Source organism: Amphiura filiformis, chromosome 8 (assembly GCF_039555335.1).
Source record: "Amphiura filiformis chromosome 8, Afil_fr2py, whole genome shotgun sequence".
In the NCBI taxonomy this organism is placed as follows: domain Eukaryota; kingdom Metazoa; phylum Echinodermata; class Ophiuroidea; order Amphilepidida; family Amphiuridae; genus Amphiura; species Amphiura filiformis.
The window spans coordinates 44764432-44789430 of record NC_092635.1 but is presented as its reverse complement, the minus strand read 5'-3'; the positions used below and the strand labels follow the sequence as shown (position 1 = coordinate 44789430).

At 34.8% G+C, this 24999-nt stretch overlaps 1 protein-coding gene across 2 annotated transcripts in view; it reads right to left on the bottom strand.

The window, feature by feature from the left end:
- Positions 1–3132: 3132 nt before the first annotated feature.
- LOC140159095 (neuronal acetylcholine receptor subunit alpha-7-like) overlaps positions 3133–24999 on the bottom strand; it is a 133307-nt gene continuing 111440 nt past the window's right edge. For both annotated transcript variants that reach the window (XM_072182440.1, XM_072182441.1), the window contains 2 exons: positions 18684–19204; positions 3133–15973 (listed from right to left, as the gene is read on the bottom strand). In XM_072182440.1, coding sequence (XP_072038541.1) covers positions 15955–15973; positions 18684–19204 — 540 coding nt within the window. In that variant the 3' untranslated portion in view covers positions 3133–15954. The remainder of the gene's footprint in view (positions 15974–18683; positions 19205–24999) is intronic.

Here is a 24999-nt window from a genome sequence, read left to right as displayed (position 1 = left end):
TGAATCAAGAAGAGGAAGTCACTTTGATCAAGGACATAAATGTAGTGAATAAAAACCCTTGGGCAATCTATTTCCACTTCTAGATTTGTGTATCCTGTATACATTTATGGCGATGTTGAATTTCTTTTATACAACGACCTGAGCAGGTAGAATGGTGTTCTCTTATCTTAAATAATAGAAGAAAAGTGGGGTACCTTAATTGTAAGAACTAATAAATTGTGATTAATCTTTCTGATATCAATCGATATAGCGCAGTTTTATCAACAGTGCGCATCGTGTTTGAAATGATACGGTCCCATGAGAAACAACATTGAGAACATTGAACATGAAATTGTCAAATCTATTTATCTTTGATTTGTCGTGTTTGTATAGCGCCTTTTGTGTAGCGCAACACTCAAAGTGAAAACCAGAATCGGTGCACTTCCTCCATGTGTGTAGTCAGGCGTTTTTAGTTCAACGTAGCATTTTCAACGTAGCAGCAACGTAGAATTTCTTGTAAAGATATGCATATTGAAAGGAAATTTCGTTTGGACATTTGGTTAAACCTTTACGTAAGAACCATAAAACCCACATTCCTGCACAGTTTCTATATATGCACATATACATTGTTTAGATTTTTGTGTGACAAATCCATTAAAATATACTCACTGACTTGAGCTTTCGCCATCCAGGCTGATGGCTTGATCACAAGTGATCTGGTCCACTGCATTTCCCGCGGTGTTTGGATGCACTCTCACTCCTCGGGATCAAAGTTTGTTTTAGCAGTGGATCATATACGTGACTCAGAGAAAAGAGCCGTCATCGCGGTTGATTGCATTAGCCCCCTTCTTGCGGATCTGAATTGATTCTCGGATTCTTCTTGATATAGCATTTGAGTCTTTGTCTAGTATGCTGGCCCCCTCCCAATTGATAACATGATTTTCTTGGGCGACGTGATCTGTGATCGCTGACTTATGTTGTTCAGAACAACTCCAAAGGATTTTTCAAAAACACAAAATCTCAACAGCCATGCGACCCACAAACACACTCAAAAGCATTCTTGTGCATCCCAAAGACAAGAAAGACATCTTAGAAACTAGTGACGCAGTATACGAAATCCCCTGCAAAGGTTGTGATAAGTCGTATGTGGGAGAAACAGGAAGGCAATTCGGCGTCCGTCTAAAAGAACATCAAAAATATTCTGAAACGGTCAAAGACACAAAGTTCACCAGAGCAAATAGAAAAGTGTCAACATCTGAACAACATAAGTCAGCGATCACAGATCACGTCGCCCAAGAAAATCATGTTATCAATTGGGAGGGGGCCAGCATACTAGACAAAGACTCAAATGCTATATCAAGAAGAATCCGAGAATCAATTCAGATCCGCAAGCTTAAGAAGGGGGCTAATGCAATCAACCGCGATGACGGCTCTTTTTCTCTGAGTCACGTATATGATCCACTGCTAAAACAAACTTTGATCCCGAGGAGTGAGAGTGTATCCAAACACCGCGGGAAATGCAGTGGACCAGATCACTTGTGATCAAGCCATCAGCCTGGATGGCGAAAGCTCAAGTCAATGAGTATATTTTATTGGATTTGTCACACAAAAATCTAAACAATTTGATCTACAATCCTACCGAAGCATCTGTTTACGGATGCACATATACAGTTTGATATTTTGTTCTCAGAATACTACTGCGCTGATGAATGTGACTTTAAGTTTGGTGCGTTCATTGACCATTGCCGAGATTAATCATGAATTATGCATGTAAAACGCCCAACTCTACTTCAATATTATTGATGGTACTTCTAAATAAGTGGACTGTGCGGTTCTGTTTGATTAGTTTTATCAAAACAATGTTTCATTCGTTGTTGTATATGCTTTGAAAATAACTTTGACTCCAGGCTTTGGCTGTATTTTTGGATAGTTCGTCTGACCAATAATGTTGTGAAGCACGTGCAAGGCTATCTGGCATGAGCGTGTGGTCGATGAAAGAAAAAAAGGCGTTCTACCCGAAACAAATGGTAATGAAGCATCGTCTCGCAGTACAACATATCAAAAATCCACTAAATTCCGCCTTGGGGAATTCATTTATAAGTGTCTGCAAGGAGATAATGTTTATATAAGGGTCAACATATGAAACTGTTCTGATCGGTAAAGCATAATTATACAAACTTACATATTATGTCCTGTTTTTTAAATGGCACAGTTTTAATACCCTATCTTCGTCATATAGTTTCAAGCCTGTAAACAAAATGGTTCAAGGTCATCATCGGGGACAAGTGTCAGAATGCTCCAAATTTCTTGAAACTTGTTCACATTTCATCGTCTGGTCATACCATGTGGTTGACCTGTGCCTAGTGTAACGTATAATTGGGGCAATCAGTAACATATTTCTAGTAAAACAATAAAAGGATCAGGCATCATTCTGCGTAGTCCGAGTAATTGTTTTTTCATCAAACAATTGATGGAAAGGAAGATGATTAGAAACAAGGGGTAACTAACCAAAAAATGGATGTTATTGACAGCAAGATCATATTAAGCAGGAGGTTAACAGCTGAGAGAGTCGTCCTAAAAAGCAAACTCTTGACAGAAAAAGGACGTATACTTTTTATATATGAATGATTGATGAATAGATGATTAAACATGTTTGCACACGTCGACTGTTGGGAACACAAAACGGTCACTTGTACACTGGGATATGAGTATTGTAATGTGAAAACCCTGGAATCCGACTTAGAACGTTGTCGCAACGTTGTCATAATGTCGTTAAGCTGTAACAACGTTGCTACAACGTTATACAACGTTGTGGTGTTACCAGTGTACATTTCTGCAATGTCCAATCAGATTTTACATGTACTCCGGGCATACTGTGATCAGATTTTGTATAAGTAATGGTACTATACCTCTGAATTTCAAATGCCCTTGGCTTTACATGTACAGATTATAATACTCATATATCCCAGTGTATAAGTGAATGATTTGAAAAAGCACTTATCATTTTTGTGCTCCAAGTAATCAACCCAATCATCCTGGTCCCCTACATTGTAAGTAATATTTCTAAACTTCCCCTGTATATTGTGATGTATATTTGCAAAATGCATAGTAAAAACAACACAAAGGACATGACAATTACTCATTTATATCCAATCATGGTTAACTTTTTTTTATTGTGAATGAAAAGCCAATACACAGTTTAAAATGAAAATTTACATAATAATATTTAACCTATTAGATATTGTAATATAATTATTATAAACAGTTTTCAAATATAAACAATAACAATGGATCCAGCCCACATTATAGTAGAGTTCCAAGCAATACTGTCAAGCTTAATTGATCGCGGACCAATAAGAGTTCATTCATTGACAAGACCAATAATAAAACCAACCAATTTATTGGCCAGTAGACAGACAGTAAAAACAATTACTCCACACGTCATATTTACAAAGAATAGCCATCACTGCACTGCCGTGAAGGCATATAAAACATAGGATTTCATATATGAAAAATTTACACCAAAAACGCCCACTTATCACTATTTTCAACACAGTTTATTTAATCACCAGCCAAACTTATTGATTGCTTGAATTACATCAAAGAATATTGTGTAGTATAATACTATTAATCAATTCAAAATATCTGTTCATAACGTAGAATTTAAAAATTAATTGATTTATATCAATGCATTGCTTCCATATTTTTTAAATTCCGAACAGCAATAACTGTAATGTTAGATAATATAAACTATATTCCGCCACTATATGATGAAAAATAAAATTAAAGAACAATAGGGAGAAATCAATGATGTTGAAACATAATATATTTGTCTGATACTCTTACCATGCTTAAAAATAAAATACGGGATTTTAGACAATAATCACGATATATTTGAAGACTCTTGGTCAATTCCAAATTAGGCAATAGAAACAAATTAGTTCGATCTTTTGACCAACCATTGATGCTTGGTCGATCCTGATTATTTTTGAAATCCATTAATTGACAATATTGTTAATCATGATAACATGTGATTATTTACATGTATTGATATTGACGAATATAAATTTAGCATTAATTCTGATTAATTAGTTGTCAGTTCATTAATAACAAGCAGCATCGATGGCCGATCCTAAGATCGAATAAATTTGTTTTTGGTGCCTTAGCAATATTTTTTTGTCACCAATAGCCTTAAAATATACTGTTGTACCTTAAATATTATACCATGTGTTATTTTAGGTTACAATATCATGTATTATATGAAGCAAGTTCCTGTATAAGGTATTTGGTAAAGGTTCATGCTTGTGTTTACAGGCCAGAGTGTACATCTCGCTTTCGTAGCGACTTGGGGCCAGACTCCTCAGTGAATAATGTTGCTCCATCCTCCCAAACAACGAGTCTGTTCACCTTCCCAGCATAAGCCGGTACCCATTTACACCTGGGTGAAGTGAAACATTCGGGATTAAGTGCCTTGCCCAAGGACACAACACGTTAGCCGCGATGTGATCACTTAACCGCCACACCACCGTGCTCCCACTAATATGTATTTAAGACCATAGCATATTTTATATGATATCATTTACAGATAATATATTGTTTGTAATTTTCTGTTAATATGTAGGCTAGATACTCTAATGACGTTAACAGGTGCGTATATTTTCGCTTTGCAAAAACAACACGTATTTTTGAACGTTATAAATGGCATATGTATTCATTTTGCATTGTTATATCAAATCAAATAAGTAAATTCTTCTCTCTTTCTCTTAGCAAAAATATTTGACAATTACAATTTATTTTGTGAGTGAAAATAGCGCTCTCATTTCCTTCATTGCCTGTAATTTGTTTCAGATGTCGTTAGTTACTCATAAATGTAACGGCGTATATTGATAATCCATAATTGCTTGCTGCTAACATTACCATTGTAAGCAATTTTTACAAATTTGATAATGATAATAAAAGTAGCATCGTATTACTGAAAATGCACTTTTTGTTACGACCAAATCAGGAAAACTAATTAAAAACAAAATATGCTGTTTGCAATATTGTATTTAAAATGAAGGTTTAAAATTACCATTGTAATTGTGCAAATTTTGGTACAAATCACTTTAAAAGTTCGTGAATGCAGATTGTCACATATGTTTGTTGGGTGTGTATAATCTTAAGATCATTTAATATCATTCACTTATTACACATCAGGTTCAAATTTGAGCAAAATTTAGCTTTAAAAACTAAGTATTCTGAAATAAAATCATTTTCATGTAAACCTAGCTACATGTATGTCGATTTAAAAGGACGCTAAACCCCAAAACACATCAATAATGTTTTATTGTTTATACGCATCATCTGGCACTCTGTTACATACCTATACTTTAATATACATCTGTTTTATGTAAGATTTATGACGGTATAATTCAGCTCTTTTTTAATCATATCTTTACATCGGTTTATGTTTGGTTTTCACAATAATAATGGCAAGTCCTAGATATCTCAGATTCAAATTAAAAACCATCAAAAAGGTGACGCATTTGTCTTATTTATCCGGCATTCTGAATATAGATACTATCAACACACACATCAAAGTTAATATTTGTAGAGCTTATTTCCAAACCGTGTTAAGTCCACAAACACATGTGTCTGATTTACCTGTGCGGTATTGCTATGGGTTGAGATACTATAGGCAATATAATTTCAGTTGCATGCACCATTACAAAGCAAACAGTGGATGGACGCACAGTAACAATACTGTGTGAGGCCTTTGATTGAGAACAATAGAGTAACAATGAGTAACCAGCATTGCTGTGGTAAATAATGTCTTGTTGATGGTACAACTCATTGTTGCTAATGTCAAACTTGTCAAAGTATAAATTGTGATTGTATCACAGAGGTAAATGAGAAACTTGTGGTTGTAGACTTAACACGGTTTGGAAATAAGCTCTTCATTTGTAGTTGTTTCTCGGCAATTCTCTTAAGCTTAAGTGTTCTACAAGTATAATTATGTTATGTATTCTTCTTCACCACTCTCCTGGTATCCGCTACATTAAAGCACTCTCGCAATTATATGCTTCGATAATTACTAGTATTCCTTTGCAATTGTGAAAAAGTACACTTAAAGGTAAATGAAACTGTCATGTAGCCATTATAGTCTTACAAATATGTTTTGATTAAAGTTACATAGTTCTATACAGTTAACATTTGTGGTCCATACGATGAGCGACAGGATATTCCCTTCCTGATTTTGAGACTGTGATTTCGGTGCACATGCAAATTCTCACATCCAGGAGAAGCGATTAATTCCACAGTTGCTTACATAATCATTGTAATCTAGCAGCAGCAATTGTTGTTGTTCTCCTCTTCAACCCGTCTCAAATGTCACTCCTTACTATCTCAACATCTAATCGAACAGAATTCCATAATTGCAATACATTCACCTGGGAACGAGATGCACGCGGCTCACTTTTATAGAGGTATAGTGTGTTTACACTAGTCGCTAGCGAGGTCACTGACCAATGAGCTGAGCTTTTGCTTGTTTCAAAATATGATACAAACACGGCCATTGGCTAGCAACTAATGTCACTATAGTGTATAGTAACACCTGTAGTGTTACTTCAGGAAAGTGTGTTGAGGCAGCAGGCGAAAAACAAAGCTAAGATGATAATTGTTTTCCCGGGATTAATAGCCGGTGGCCGCAAACTGAGATGATACTGCTCTACATTTACATGCGCCATACCGTTACGCTTAAAAGGCATAAACACTCAAGAATACTAAAGAGTTTTATATATAGATATATCAAGCTGTTCTCGATATTCGTGTGACACTTCAATACGCGGATTTAGAGTTTCTCAACCGGAAGTCAATCTGTGCCGAAATTCCTTCCCACAATGCAATAAGCGTTTTGCATAACAATAGATACCGTTCGGAAGTTAATCAATATTCTTTGTTATGCAATACGCATATTGCATTGTGGGAAGGAATTTCGGCCCAAATTGACTTCCGGTAGAGAAACCCTAAATCCGCGTATTGGCACTTCATTACTAAAGCTATTAAAATGACAGATAAATTGTCTAAAATGACAAATTTTTCACTGAAATTTTTCTTGAAAACATGTCAAGTTTGTAATTTATAAACGTATAAAGGTGGGAAATCACCAAGGATTGAACCCGAGCTAGTGCATTGCTGAAATAGATTGTAATGTGACTCGAAACTTTTCTTGTTGTAGAATTCTTATTATTATTGAGTGCTTATTTTTAGGAGACATTATCTCTTGCCGGTATTTAAGAGTAACGCTATTTTTTGTATTGCTTTTTATTATTCCCTGCATGATCTCTTCTCCTGATACATTTTTATATCAAACAAAATAGGAACATCAACCTCAAATAATAATACTTAACTTACCCTACAACTTCTTACTTATATTTATATGCATAATTATATTAAAATACACACTCATTAGTGTGCTTGTATAATTAAAGACCGAATTAAAAAGACTAATTTGCGTCTGACGTCATGACAAATGCGCGCCGTGATTGGTTGCTGACCTGCGCAGTATGGCATTTTTGGTCTAATTGACAGGACGTCATACGCAAACTAGTCTTTTTAATTCGGTCTTCAATTATAGTTTATATTGAATGAAAACAATCCGGTTTTGATAATAATAAGATGAAAAACATCTGCCCTAAAAAGAAAACTCATAAGCATAACATATGAATAGGTATGACGTCATTTTCCTGGGCAAAATTGTCTTTTATTCGAGCATATTTGGGATGCGATCAAGCAAAATCAGTCGGAAATGTTAAATTTTCAGTTTCTTATAAGATAGTAAAGAACATAATTATTTGAAACTTTTAAACTAATTCACACAAGCAAAATGAAAAGTCACTCAGAACATAGTAAAGAACATTTACAAAGCTGCATTTTGCAGAAATCCCCACTGAAATTGAACAACCAGTTCCAGAAATATGAGCCATTAAAGAGTTTCCAAAACAATAGGAAACAAAAGGAAATATTGCCTTTGTTTGGCTATCTCAAAATCAATATTTCCAAGTTCCAATTGATTTTGCTTGATCGCATCACATTTATCTTTTTCAAAACTTGGCACAACAAGCGCTAAGTACCAAAACATTTGAATTAAGTCTGGACTTTAACAATACGCTGTAATAGGCTTTTTCCATATATGTAACCCACACTTCTTCTGTGAAAGATTTAGCTAATGTCTCCACGGTGGGAGTTTGGGTCCACGGAGGGAGTGTGGGTTCGAAATAGAAAATTGGATAACTCCCATATTGGTAAAGATCATAATGATCAAGTCTAATCAATTTAATTGAAAAACATGCTCTCTCTGTGGAAGACTTTTCTTAAATCTTCTATATGGGTATAGCATATTTCAAACGGGACAACACAATTCTTCGCGCACAATTCTTCTATTGGCTAAAGCCGTACATTAGTTTGAAAATGACGAGGTAACAGTCCATTACATAATAACAATATTATATTCACTCAAATTGTGTCCATTTGGATTTTGAATCTAGAATGTAGAGAAAACATCATAATAATATGTGCAATCTACGTAAGAAAACAAAATATCAAATTACTTGCGACTACAGTTACTCTAAAATTCGCATAAGACGCCTAGGACGTCCTAAAACATGAGCCTTTATGACAATAACAATTGAGTCGTTTAAAAGTAGGTTAAACAAGTGGTTGGCCACATCTAAAGGATGCACAAGACGGAATAACATAATCAGTGATGTGATTTGAAAACGTATGGGCCTATTTTTATAAAGAAAATAAATTATTAAAAAATATTTGTCATCGTAGAAGAAAACTGCCTCATGCTGATGTGACATCTTTGGTATCATTTAAAGGCATTTCAAATTGTCTTTATTATTCATATTGAAAATTGTACTTTTGTGCTCCTGTTTAAGATAATTGTACACAGTTTACTTTAATGTTACTAGTCCCCCCTCAAGTAGTGGAGTTACTATGGCAAATTACTATCCTATGTCAAAAGTTGCTAAAAAGGTTGTAATGATTTCACTCGAACAATTGACTGCATAATGTAAACGTAATATGAAAACAAAAACACACATGGAGATTTATTTGAGTAATAGTATAAAACAGGTCTCTTTCTGCGGCCCAATAACTTAAAATAAGACTAAGTTTGTTATTTCTTTGTTTCTTTGTTTGTTTCTTTAGATGGTCGCTTCTTGCAGAGCCACATATTGAAAGTATTCCTGGTAAGTCATAACACACTTCCTATATGGCTTCATATCCGAAATTATTATTTAAAGCTTAGGGTTTAAGATGTATTACCCATGTTGATCTAAAAATCATTATCATGCGTGTAAGACTTACGAGCGTATTTATCTTTCTTCTATTATGGCATACATTTCTCGTTTATCTTACCATATAAAAAACATAAAATAGCAACGTTGGTACCAATTAGTATTCTACAAGTCTTCTTTCATCAAAGATGTTTCTGCATGAGTACAGGTTCTCAGACACATTTTAAAATGATAAGACTCTTATAACTCTTGTACCTTATCGGACGGTTATTTGACGATAAATCTAGTTCAGCCTAGTCATGGGTGGAATCTTAATTGAAGTGTTATACGCACTTTCGCATTGCATTCTGGCATAAGGTATAAGCCATGAACCAAATTCGCGTAACCATATCTTAAATTATATCTTAGAGGGCGTGTAGAGCTGTGTATCAGCCTCCATGTACTGCGGGGGTGCGTTGCCGCTGTGTGGAACTATAATACCGGTGACCAAGGTCACTCGGCAGATGCGAATACATCATAAGATTAAGACAGCTACCAAGGTGTGGCAGATATAGCAAAGCATCTGGACAGTGTATCATATGTAACCGCATCTCAGAGTTATCGTGAGCACAATAGCAATGCAGCCGCACAGTACAGGGAGGTTGATACATCCCATTATTGTTACGCGAATCTGGCCCCTGGGTTCTGAACCAATGTTGCATCATCGATATATTTGACACCCTGTAAATCACATTCGAATACTTTTGACACCCTTTGTAGCCCTTTGCTTTAAAACGTTGTCACCGTCCATGAAACAGTCTGACATGTCTATTAAACCTGACTTCTCGTCGCTTGTCGTTTTTGTCGGGCGCTGGTCCGTTGTCGCTTTCCGTAAATTTAAAGATACAGGTCAGTCGGTCAAGGAGAGTCAATATACGTCAATCGATATGTTTTAAGTCATGTGAGTCATGTTAAGATTTCATGTATTTATTTGGATCATATCTGGTCAAAATATTTACACAACATGCAGACTAAGAAATCGAATTAATAGGGCATTGGGGTGCTTTCCTGGCTTGTATGATAAACAATACGGTATATTTTATTTCATGCGCACGGCATTTAATGATTACTTTTTCCTAATAATTAAGGCACTTTAATACCAATTACACAATCAGGTTTTAATCTCTAAGTGCATTCTTAACCCTGGTCTAACAAAGGGGGTAGATGCTACCCCCACCATACTTATTATTCCCTGCAGTCGTAAAACCCGCTCAAACAAACCCCCAAACGGCTCCGTATAATTGCCCAACTATCCTTTGCACACAATCTGAACCTATCACATTACACGGTTTTAATCTTTAAATGCATTCTTAACCCCTAATCTAACAAAGGGGTAGATGCTACCCCCACCATACCTATTCCCTGCAGTCGTAAAACCCGCTCAAACAAACTGCCAAACGGCCCCGTGTAATTGCCCAACTATCCTTTACACACAATCTGAAGCTACCATATTACCCGGGGATAGGGTAGGGCGTACACATTTGATGGTGGGCGGGGAGGAGGTAATTGTTGAGGCATAAGTACATTTTAAGATATTGTAAAATAATAGACACGAAAATTCCTATGTTACAAAAATGGTTTCCTAATATTATTATAGACTAAATGATTATTAATTATGTTATTGTTTATGTTTATGTTATTGGATGATTACTTTTCCATTATTTTGTAATGGCTTATATTATTAATTCAAATAAGACACTTTTCATGACTAATTAATATTTTCATATTTACAGGTATAAGCTTGTATAGTTTAACTACCTATTTAGTTTTTGTGGAGCGGGTTTTGTGGAGTGATATCTTTTTAACATAATTGATAATTCAATAGCAATCACTTATTGCTTTTGTTGTTGTTGTTGTTTTGTTGAGATTACACAAGCCTTATTATATCTGTTAAAGCTATGAGGTATTTTCAGAATGTGAGCCTTTGTAAGTTGCTCAAAATTAGCATTCAGCAAAGCGGTTTGCAAACTATGAGTTGTGAGACTCTTGCCCAAACATTTCAAGGATATAAATTTCTTCTGGAGGAAAATCTTTTCAGAAGAATTAGTTGTAATTATTAAAACAAAAACAAAATGTTACGAAAATATTTGAGTTAATTTGTGGGACCAGCTTAATCTTCAACTTAAAATAAGAAGGAAATTTGAGCAAAATTGAATATTCAATAAAGAAGTAAAAAAGTAATAGTATGGTGTACTTTATGTTACATCTACCATTAGACGATCGCAGAGGTTTTCCAAGGACATTACCATTTACTCAAATCTGGTTTGACACTTTTGTTTGACAATCGTGAACTAATTCTGAGCAAATTTACAATAAGTTGTCATATTTGCATGTTTGATTTTGTTTTTCTAAAACTAACAAAATATGGACAGAAGTTGATTTTGTGTCCATTCATCATGTTCATGGTATTAAGTGACGGTATTAGTGTCTGATATATGAATAACATGTTCAATTTGAGGGTAATGACCGGAGGTTTTGATACAACAATTTATTCCGTATTACGTTGACAAGCTTTACGCTAAAAAATACATAAGTTCCGAACAATAACGTCAATTCTTGTGATATAGGCATACACGACATGGTATCCTAAGTGTAATTATTAACAGAAATGGCAGTTGGACAATAATCTTTTAATTATTCACAATACCATCTTGACCACTTGGCATTCTGTATACAATGTGTCGTTTTGTCTTTTTCTTACTATAAAACAATTTACTTCCAGTTTCCTAATCTCCTATTGTTCTTACCATGTTCAGCTATTCCGATAGCTCAAGAATGTTCTTGACTAACCCTCTTTTGTGGGTATCCGCTAGTCCTAAACCTTAAACATCATTTTCCGAGGCGCGGAAGTACACCAAATTGGTGTCGGGTGACCTTTGACATTCTTTTGTGGCGAGTGACATGGTCTTTCAATTCACGCCGAGTGTCCTTGACAGGCTTGACTATGCTTCAGTGGTCATGAAAGAATTCAAAAGATAACCTCTGCCCCAATAATCCCAAGCTATTGTCTGAAACTGCACCTCGGAGATGTATGGTAAGAACTCAGTCCTCAAATAATAGTCATATAACTACCAAAAGATAAATGACTGACTATCATTGAGGACTGAGTTCCGCAGTCTAGGTATCAGCCTAGACGTGTTCGTTACTTTTTCGTGAGGGCAAATTCTTTCTTTTGACTAGTATAAGAGGTGATATAATGTCGTCGACTGCAGAAACCAAAATCAATACAAAAATACAGAATAAATAAAGGCTAATTATATAAATGCTTACATTTGTTTGTGTATTTTATGCCGGGATTTTATGTTATTACAATGTAATGTTTGCAATACCGTTTAGTAGCCTCTTAAACATGTGTATTCCATGGATCTATCCAGGTCCCTATATATTATTTTAAGTGTTCCTCAATATGTTTGATTGTATATTCTGGTACACACTGGTACATGATTTGATCTGATGGTGCACAGCGCGTAACCCGACTGCGATACCTACTTTATCAGCTGTTTACCAGTTATTAAAACTACATAGGGCCGAACCATGATAAGGCACTATAGCGCTGACGATTATTAAAATGGAAGAGGTAGCATTTAGATGCTTGCATTCATTTATTGTTTTTGTAATAGTATGTCTGTGTTTATTTGTTTGTATAATGGTAAAGGAATGGTCTGGTGGTTAATATCTTTACACGGTCTGTCGAGTCGTTCCTCTTGTCTATAGTCACGGCCTTTTCGGTAAATACTGCCCGCGATCCTGGGCGATTCATCCCTACATGCGTCACGCCATGCGCAAATCGTTACTACGCATTCTTGATCGCTAACGATGTGCGTATCAGCGTGACATAATAGGGCTTAAAATCGCAAAAGCTTTCTGAAAATGCGAATTCCCTAAATCGTTAGATAGTCATTTACTGAGGGATTTCAAGATTCAACGTGGTCAGTCACCGTCAGTCTGTCTTTTTAACTACAATAACACAAATATAAATATTAAAGTTACTGAATTATAAAGAAATTAGAAGAAAAAACTCAATCGTTGTCGCTAGTCGTCATTGGAGTATAAACTGAAATTAATCCAAGTCTTACGAAGGCTCGTCACAAGCGATTTAAGTATGAATGCAGCCTCAAGCTGTTGCGTTGCTCATGTTTGTCACATTATACACACATATGTCTGGTGACATTTTTTCAGGGGTATTGACATTTAAAATAAAGTGTGTTGCTTTTCTCATTATTGATTTAGGCACTGTTTAAATGATATTGTTATTGAAGTTTTGCCCAAGAAACGAGCGCGTACAACATTGATCTTAACTAAAAGGGACATGCGGGTATTTTTATACTCTACGTATCTATAAATGAAATGGGTCACTTTTGATCATTATAGATGGTAAATCATCCTGTATGAATCGGCCAATCCTATCCTTATCTGCGTGCTTTTGCAAGTTGAGCATTGCTTACGAATTCTCGGTATTCACAATACGATGCGCCATCAGCGGTTGCTTTTGCCAGTCCAATTTTGACCTCCAGGGTCGATATCGCCGTTCTACGTATAGTCACCATTGGATTTGCTCGCGAGTGCGATAATTATAATGTTGAAAACAATTCTACGTAGCATTCCGTGTGATGAATAGATAGAACATGGATCTACTTAATTGTAAATTGCTGTTTCAGTGTACATTCGCGTGTCACATAATTATAATAATATTATATTGACATTTAAACACATAATGACATATGTTCCTGTACTGTATTCGCATTACGCGGGCTGTGGATGTCGACTATTTCCCACAATGCACTGGGTAGTTTGGCCTCTCCTCAGCAACCGCTGGAGGCGCTTCGTATCGTAAATACCGAGAGAATTCCACTGCCTTGCTCCCACAAAAGGGTTAGAACTGTTAATTTCAGTGATGTAAAACTACGATAACCATTATAAAAAAATGGTAAATGGAAAGTGGGGAACAAGGTTCAGTCGCTCTATGTCCCTCTAATTAGACGGCCATGGTTTTGGGTATGTAGGGGTCACTTGTGCTTGTATAGTTGTACGCATGTGCATTGCAATGAGAGCCAATGCCTGGTGCGCTTTGTTTCAAAGAAGCAATAAAATCTTAATGTGATTTCAGCGAATTTGGCACTGATTAAAATATAGCCTCCTCATATCTGTGTTTCAAGTGCTATAATTACATATAGTGTAATATTAATACAATGATAATAGTCTTGTGACATCGCTTCACATTACTCAGAAAAAATGCAGAGAATATTGTATACGTGTATTCTCCCAGAATTGTGTTCTTTCCTGCAAAAAACACATGACTTAGTTTCCACGAATTCAATTTGTACTCATTTACATGTATTGATTTCAACAATAACGTTAATTGGCAATATGAATATATTACAATGAAATAAATCATCCGATTTAGCAATGATTACTACCCATTACCAATAAATCCATTAAATCTTACAAATCAATCAATCATAACAGATTTAGTGAGAGAGAGATAAAAAAAAGCCGATGATCAGCTTTAATGATGAGTAAATCATGTTGTGATTTAATTAGAGCGTAAATGATAAGGACAATTTGGTCGGGGACTTAAACAGGCTGAACGCATGTTTTAGCAAGTTATAACACGTCTTATACCTAACGGGGACGGGTTATGTTACCTTCAAAGGTTTCTTAATTAAAAAAAGTTGAATAATACTTTTTTTGGTTTTGCAATAGGGCTATTATCTCGTACTTCCACGTATATATAATTTAAATTACTAATCCTCACAAGGACGATTCAATACCGCATCATAACCAGAAAACATTTTTACAATAAAATCTTTACGTTATTGCATAAAACGTTTTTTCATTAAATATAAGACTTTTTTTAGATATAAATAATGACATCCTTGTCTTGTTTTACAACAATTAATATCATGAAGCTTCAAAACAAAATCAATGAAGGAAACTTAATATCCAATAATCCAGACGATATGTTGTCAATAAAAACCGGACACATGCTTTGAGTTACATTCAAATAAGTGGGTTAACGTAAAGGCTTGCAGGTTGCCTTTATAGACAAGTCTATGTGATCGATGATACCGCACATTGAATGCTCTGCGTGCTAGCCATGCGCTTCAATGGAAAAGATTCAAGTTTTGAAACATTTTCTCAAAATATCAAGAGCTATCTTAAGAACTACTGAATCAATACTAGGCTTGTTTGTACTCATTTTAATGCATTTTTCATGCTGATCCCAAATATGGTCATGAAAATTTACATTTCTGAAATTGTTGAATTTTTTTTTAAAAAATTGAAACTTGTCGTCTGCAGTCGACACCCGCGTGAAGAGAGTTAATACAGCGTCCATCGATCTGTTATTCCCTTACTGTGTCTTTGTATGTTTGTAACATGCTTTGTTCTTCTTATAAAAAAGGGTACCCAGTGGTCGTACACACTTGATTTATTTCCATTGCAACTAACCAATAGATGAATGTTACATGGTTACATCGACCTACATGTAACACAGAACAGTTAATTCAATAGAGGTACAAGTAACTTTTTCCGACGGCTGCAAAAAGAGAGAGAGTGACAGACGACGACGATGATGATGAGTCCTCAATCTGCTGCAAATTATCGGATGTCCTGTGTCCATATCCTGTTTCTGTGTCTGCATAATTATTGTTCCTCATCCACCATACATTTGTCTAAAACAATCAGAAAATTCAGCATTGTTAACTTTAGGGGATGGGACATGCTATGATTATCAAAAAAAAGTACATTTATTGCACGTTACTTATTATAGCACCAAATTATTAAAATAGAAAGTTCCCGTGTTTGGATTAGCAGCCATCTTAAAAGGAAGACTAAACTCTGTTTCAGGTTTTTTAGAAAACAGATACACCTGTATTTACATAATACACTGCAGTTCATACCACTAATTCAAGGTCATTTACCAAACTCAATTGAATGCAGTGGATGCTTCGAAGCATGTTACAAACATCGGTCTGTTACGCTTGAGTACACGGGAACTCGCTATTGAGAATTTCAAAAAGAGAACTGCTGGACTCAATTTTGAACTTTTGATCATAAGAGCAAGATCTGCAGCCATTTTTAAAACACAGCAGTGGTGACCTTAATCACACTTGAAGATGCGCATACAAAATCTAGCTATCGTGACAAATACACCTTCACATTTAACACCTAATCTAATATACAACTACACTACTCAAAAATATTAAAAGATATACTTTCTGATATAAGTTCTGAAGTTCCATGGCACAGAAAAATATTCTGTTCAACACCATGAAAACAGAAGAGAAAGATTACAAATCATGATTGTCAGATTCTGATCTTTTAATATTTTTGAATAGTATATACTACCTACTGACAATATCAATCAAATGTTGGTATTAATAATTGCACTTAAATATTGTTTTCATAAATATCACTTGGACTCCTTTTTAAAGAAATTGTTGTATATAAAACGTTAGGTAGGTATAAATTCACATGTAAATATTTTTCATTTGGTTTATAATTGCACCTTTAAAAAAACATCAGTGGATTCTGCGCAGGTATGAAAGTCTGTGGGCATATTTGAATGTTTAATTACATGTATATTGTGCGGTGGTATATTTGTGGGTTGGGGAAGGTGTCTCAGTGCGCTAGGCATTACGACACACAAGTAAATCAAATGTGTTTGGTGTAAATTCAGAACAAATTTTTGTTTGCGAGGCTACTCAGATTAAGGAAAAGCTTTAGTCTCACATTTATAATTGCGATATTGCTTCACAGCCATTTTGCAAAGACTACACCATGCGGTTAAAGGGTGTTGGCAATGGCCTGCAACCGCGGACGTTGGCCAGGATACACACCACATAGGTGCGGACACATTGCATCAGGAGGTGAATCGGTGTATATTGATATTCTATGTAAATTTAGAATATTTTTGAGGCTACCGGGAGTAGCAAAGACTACTCCGTGGCCACCGGGTTATGTAGTGCGTGTATTAGGGGTGTGTCGGGGCGGGTGGGGTGAGGGAGGGGTTGGTGAGGGAGGAGTTGGGGTGGGTCTGTGGGGGTGAAGGTGGGTATATGTGTAGACATGTAGGGGTGGGGTGTGGAGCTGGGGTTGTGTGAATTTACCAACTTGGGTATTTCCACCTGTGTTATATCACATTTTCTATATCGGATAACATTTCTAAGATTGTAATATAATTTTATACGTGTTATATATTTCATGTTTTGCTTTATAAACATAACACTCATAAGCTGAACAAAATAATACATATAATCATAGTATTGCATCTCTTTGGGTAGTTATCAATTACATGATCCCTATTGAAAAGGCCATATATAGCATCTATGAGATATTGAATGTCGTTATTACCACACACTCGTCGCCAACGCAGACTTATTCATTCAATTCAGATATTTGAGATGGTATTGTGACATCGCTGCACCTTGTTAATACAGGTGATGTAGGTAATGATAGCGTTGGTTTATAGAGTGCAAAATTGTTCAAAATCAGTATAAGGTTTCAGAACATCATGAAAAATAATCTGGGTGGGAAGTTGGAGTCCGAGTGTGAGATTTCCGTGTGTTTTGCCTCAGCGATATACGTGTGTGTGTGTGAAGGACGGTATGAATTATGTGGCTGATGGTTTACATGCTTTTACTGCTAGTATTATTGTGTATATTTTTATGGCTTATGATATCTTCAACCTAATTTCCATAACTTCTTTGATGGTATTTTAACGGTCTAAAATTTGGCATGGAAAATCGGAGGGTTGAAACTACAAAATGTTCAAATTACCAATACATGGGTTTGTCTGATACCCTCAATCTGATTGTATAATTTATTTGTTGGTGTTTAAAATTTATCCACTGACGGGTGCATTTAGGCAAAAGGAAATTAACGATTTAAAACCAAAATTTATGGAAAATTATCTGAGATATCAAATGGTGAAGTGTTTTCAAGTAATAATCAGCCTCAAATCCTATATAGTTGAATGACGGTAATAGTTTGCAAACCAGAAAAAAGTTGCTGCCAAGTAGCGCAAATTTTGCGAGTCACTTTTTGTTTTTTCTTCCGCGTTTTTCGGATGCGCAAATGATCTGGCGTAATTTCAAGAAGTCTTCAATGTTGCCTCCGTCTGATCAAGGCAAACTGAAAATGTTATATCAAATTTTGTCACTTATATCGATGTAACCACTTGGAATGTTTGTACGCTTTTTCGTGGTTCATTTGCATATTTTTGGCTACACTCCAAGTTCTCTCGATCGTCAACAACACATTTTTTAACGGATCAGATTAATCATGGATCCTTACAGGTACACACCACTACACCACCACCACCACCATCAGTACACACCACCACCACAAGTTGTATAAATAAATAAAGAAACTTCTCCCTACTTTAGATCTTTTCCTAGATTAGGAGCTGAAGCCAAAATTCCAATTGTTGAGGCGGCTGTAAACACAGTAAAGAAAACAAGACAAGCTCGGTCTATAACCATAGCTGCAAATTTCCAATCATTGACGACGTCGTCTTCTTCGTCCTGTTCTCTAAAGCGTTCACTTATAAAGCGCAACTCTTCCAAAATGGTTGCACATTCACTTGACACAAGACGACCGCCATCTTTTCTTTGTCTTATTTGCTGATCTATGACCATTGGATCGTGTTCGTCTTCGGCATAACTGGCATATTTTATACCAATAAGATCTTGGGAATTGTAGAAATTGCGTGGATCTGTACGTATCCCGTTTCCAGGGAAATAACTCTGTGTCTGACTTTTCCCGCGTAGAGGAGACCTTTCTAAAAGTTCAATTTCCCGCCTCTTGGGGTCCTTGGATTTATCACCTTTACTGCTAGTATCTTTCCCAGGGCGTTCCATGCGTAGTAACCATGCCATCCATTCAAGAATGACAAGACGTACCTACGGGTGAAAAACAATAACATTATTATTAATTCATCATTCCAAATTTTTTATTTCATAATCAAACAATTGGGAATTTGAAAAGAGTGCCCGTGCGGTTAATACTAAAAAGTGAAGCAGACCCAAAGGACAAAATGCTCCACAGCGTACGAACGTACTTATTTTCAGTACTGAGGATACAAAGGTAAAACTGAATTGGGGCCTAGGGAAGAAGAGCGTCGTAGCAACCATATCCAGTTGCTCGTTATGTACAATATTAGCAGGATTAAATTGAATCGTGTAAGGCAATATTGGCAATGGATTGGTGGCACACAAACATAAACATTGAGGCCAATCTTCGTGGTTGATATGAAAGGGTGTCATGTACTGTGACCTGACCACTCATCAGATTGCCCACGCCTAATCATATATCTGAAGTTATATATATAATTGGAAAATTATCTCAAGATGGCCAGTTTACCTTAAGGATTTTTATAGAGTTTTTAGAAGAGCCTGTTTATTGGATAATGATTATATGTGAAATAATCTGCAAAATAGTCCGTGTGTTGACATAGAGGTGAGATCTTACACGGGGTCATCATTCTTTTCTCATTTTTATAAACCAATGTCCATTTTCTGTGACCTATATCTGTGCATATATATGTGTGTGGGGATGGGGTGTTTGTAATTACTATTAATTTTGATGCTTATGACAGCCAAACTATTTTTTAGCGGAAACCCTTGTTCTGAAAAACACACATTAGTCGGTGGACTTGTTCCATTAACCCATATTCATGTAGTAAAATCTATTAAGTTTCTTAAAAGCTACTTATTTATTTGTTGAATTTAAAGAACAGTGACCCATGATGAACAACCGTGTTACCCTATTTTATGGTCATAATTTTCATACTTTCGTAATCCGCGTTTCTTATGATATTAATAATTTTTATCGAAGAAAAACCTTTGTATGTAAGTCATATTGTTCGCTTTTTTTTACATTTACCTGTTTAACAAAAAACCTGTACAACCATTTTCCCATTTAGAATAACCGCAAAACCCTTATAACCACTTTGCCAATTTAGAAGTAATAATTTGATTACGGACATGGGACATTGAGTTACAATACTATAAATGAATTATTTCATATAAACATGTAATCAACAAGTGAAATAAATATATATTATTATTCTGCAGGCAAAACAAATTCAGAAGTACAGACTCTGCTATTTCAGCCGACACGAGTAGACACGCATTATGTATTACCTCTCTCCACGCGGGTGTCGACTGCAGACGACAAGTTTCAAATTTTATTTGAATTTTTCAAAAATTTCAGAATTGTAAATTTTCATGACCATATTTGAAATCAGCATGAAAAATGCATTAAAATGAATACAAACAAGCCTAGTATTGGTTCAGTGGTTCTTAAGATAGCTCTTGATATTTTGAGAAAATTTCTGAAAGGTTAGTCTTTTTTATGTTGAATCTTATGACTAGCACGCAGAGCATTAAATTCAATTCACAGAATACTATTAGAGAGAAAGAAGGGTCGATCGATAAAAAAGACATCGCGACAAGTAGAAAACGCAAGGCGTAGCTAAAACGAAGCGAGCAACCGCCCCGAGTAAAACTACTCCAAAAACAGCACTTGGATTCTACGCGCCAACGGGCGTACAAATGAAAATATGAATTTAGATTATTTCAAATCAATAGTAGGGACGATCACTTGAATAGGTAATAAACAATCTGCTGTTGCTAGAGGACGGGCAAACAAGGCGGCATCTGCTTAGTATCTTACTGATTACAGTGATTTAAAATCGGAATGATGAATCTCTTTTATGACGTGTTATTTTAACAGTGTGACGGTACATCTGTTTAACTGAAGCTGATTTTGAGGTTCAAATAACTGCAAAATAAACTGGGACAGGTGATAATGTATAATGTACTTTCGTCATATTTTAATGTTTGTTAAATCTCACTTGTGTTATGTGGTGTGACATATTCAATTTTCAGTGTCTTATTGGGTTGTAAGAACATTTGCAGAGCTACATTGTGCAGAAAACCCCATTGAATTTGGACAACCAGTTCAAAAGCCCGGTTCAATAGATATGAGCAGTTTTGTGTCCAAAACAATAGGAAACCAAAAGGAAATACTTCCTTTGTTTGGCTATATCTCAAATCAATATTTCTGACTTCCAACTGATTTTGCTTGATCATATCACATATTACGACATTTTAAGTTCACAGACCATTCCAAGGCACAGATGATATTCAACGATCAGAAAAAAGCGTACTATAATGTCTCAATTCCGTACTAATCTATATACAAGTTACAATGGATTGCATGTACTGTATTTTTGAGGAAACGGTTTTAAGAGATATATTTATATGACGGTAATGACGTTGTTAACTGTAAAGGATAATCAATCGAGGTGGAAAATACAACAGATTGTTATGGCCGGTCTGTAGAGTGCAAAGTTGCCAATGATTGATACGATCCACGGTGTTTTAATTTTCTTACACACTATTCTTTTTCATACGATCATAAAAAAGTCTTGTATCGTAAGACATATATGTATTTTAAAGAAACATTCGAGAACAATTCTATTTGCAGATTTAAGATTTGGCATTCTCTTAATAGCACTTTCAAATTTGTCGCTTAAAAGAGAAATATAGGTTTTCTATCTTTATATATTCCGTTACAACTTTAGTTTTACGTAATATTTCTTTGACGATAGTTATGTACAAATACAACTCAATTTACATGCAAGGAAATTCTTTTGATTATAGCATTTAATGATAAAAACCGAGTGGAATCAATGAATGATGTTTCATCCACAGTTAGCGTAATTTCTTTGTAAAATATTAATTTCCATTACAAAGAGGATTTTTCAGCTGTCAGTTAAAAATCTCGCTCGGGAATACAATTTTTTTCCAGATATTATTATATAATGTCAAAGGTATAGTTTGACATTTCAGGTTATGCATTTGTGAGGAATAAAAAGAAAGAAAAATGTCTAGTATTGAACATTAACCGGTGTTTGCCGAGTACCGAGTAAAGATCGATTATTCCTAATGTGTCTTTAACAGTATTTCAGAAAGCGTTTAAGTTTAAGGTGTTGGTTGTTAATCGATATTTGCGTCGTTGAATTTCTGCTTAGCCTACCCAGCAAACACAAAAACGTTTTAAAAACGTTTTAAAAAAGTTAAATTTTGGCTTTTGGTTTACATAAACACGTTTTAATAACATTAAAATGTCGGGTTATATAAAGGTCATGAAAACGTTTTAAAACGTTTTGTATGAAAACACACTACAAAAATATTTTTAAAATGTTTTCAAAAATGTTATTGTAAACTATTTTTGCAAACATTTTTTGCCAAATATTTTGTCAACACTTAAATAACATCATGTTAAAATATTTGCACCCAGCAAACACAGAAATGTTCTTAAAATGTTTTTTTCAAAACGTTTTAATAACATTTAAATGTCGGGTTATATAAAGGTCATAAAAACGTTTTTAAAACGTTCTTGCAAATATTTTGGGCAAACATTTTTCGCAAAATATTTTTTCAACCCCAAAATAACATTCTGCTTCGAATGTTTTGTATCAAGTTTTCAAAAATGTTTTTGGAATGTTATTAAAACGTTTTTATCCCCTTTATATAACCCGACATTTAAACGTTTTCTGTAAAACATTTTTTGTTTGCTGAGCAGTAGATTATCAAAAAATGATGTTTAATGTTATGAAAACGTTTTATACCCTTAATATACCCTTTATATAACCCGACATTTAAATGTTTTTTGACAACTTTTTATAACCTTTTGCGAATGATGTCGAAAACGTTTTGTGTTTGCTGGGTAAGCTGTATTTGTTTTACAAGTAGATGTACTATTAGCATGCAGCGGTACCAAATTCAAATGATTAACATATGCATGCACCACGTAAGAATGACGAACAGTGGTATAGAATATTTTATAGATATGCAAACTATTCCTAAAATGTCATTTCAAATTTCAAATAACTGCAAAATATGCTGGGACAGATGATAATGTACTTTCTCGTGTTTTTAATCAGTCAAGATATTGTTTAATATCGCTTGTATATAGCCTATATATTACGACAGATTAAGTTTACAGACCATTGCAAGACACAGGCTATGATAATCAACGATCAGAAAAACCGCACTAGTTAACTCTCTCAATTTGGCACCAATCTATGCACGATAGACTGTACTATGGCTCTAAGGAAGCGATTTTTAATTGATGTATTAAATATGACGTTGTCGAATTAACTGTAAAAGATTAAGCAGTTGACGTAAAAGTACAACATATTGTTATAATGGGCTTTTCCAGTTGAAATCATACACCCCTATGGAAGACTTGGTCTTAATCACCCACACAGGGAGTGTGGATTTCAAATGGGGTTACCTGAATGGAGGTTCAATTTAAAATGTACACCCTCTATGTGGAAAGATTAAGGTCCAGTCTTCAATAGGGGAGTATGGATTTTAAATGGAATAGCCCGTTGTTATAATCTACAAAGTGGAAAAGTGCACAAGATTAATACAATCCACCGTGTTCTAATTTTCTTCCAAACTCTTGTTACAATTATGAATAAAAGTCTGTCATCGTAAGAAACATAAATTACAAATATTCTTTTTGGAGATTTACAGATTTGCGATTCTATTAATAGTACTTTCAAACATGTCGCTTAAAAGAGAAATATAGCTTTTCTATCTTTATATATTCCGTTACAATTTTACTGTTATGTAATTTTTCTTGGAAGATATTCATGTACAAATTCAAGTCAATTTACATGCAAGGAGATTCTTTTGATTGAAGCATTTAAAGATAAAAACCGAGTGGAATAAAAAGGGAAAACGATAGGAATCAATTGAATGATGTTTTTCCACAGTTAGCGTAATTTCTACGTAAAATATTAATTTCCATTACAAAGAGGATTTTTCAGCTGTCAGTTGAAAATCTCGCTCGGGAATACAATTTTTTTCAGATATTATCATATAATGTCAAAGGTATAGTTTGACATTTCAGGTTATGCATTTGTGAGGAATAAAAAGAAAGAAAAACGTCTATAGTATTGAACATTAACCGGTGTTTGCCAAGTACCGAGTAAAGATCGATTATTCCTAATGTGTCTTTAAGGGCGTACTACACCCATATATTGGTTTGATTGGTCTAAATAAATATTTTTTCATTTATAGCTAGGCGATATATGCACGGATCATGTGAAATAAAAAAAAAATATGAAAAAAAGAAGAAGAAAAGTGCTTTTAAACAATTGTAGTAAGTCATTTTAGCCCTATATATATTTTGTTTACTGTATCCTAGTTACTCAGATGCGTGTTTCATAACAAACCATGATTTATTCTATTCAGCATGTTCAAGTAGGGTACATTAATAGAATACATTAAATCCTTTGTTATACTCTCTATAGAAAATCTAGTGGTGCATGCAAAATATATAAACACTTACACAATGGATGTATATTCATTAGTCAATAATATTATAATGTGTTGTTAGGAGAAGAAAAGGCTATTAGGTCACCGTATGTCAGGTTATAGGTCAATTGGTTCAGGTCAAATTTAAGCATGAATTTTGAATACACATGTGAGAGTTTGTGATATCATAATGAGGAATAATTTTGATATTCTGTCTTTAACTGGATATATATCGAGAAGTGCAAGGTGGATATACTAATATACCTTGGGATGTAAATGGTGAGTACAATTTAGAATGCCTAGTTGAGATGGATTTCACAAATAAATATAAAATAGTTACCAAAATCACAAAAGTTAAG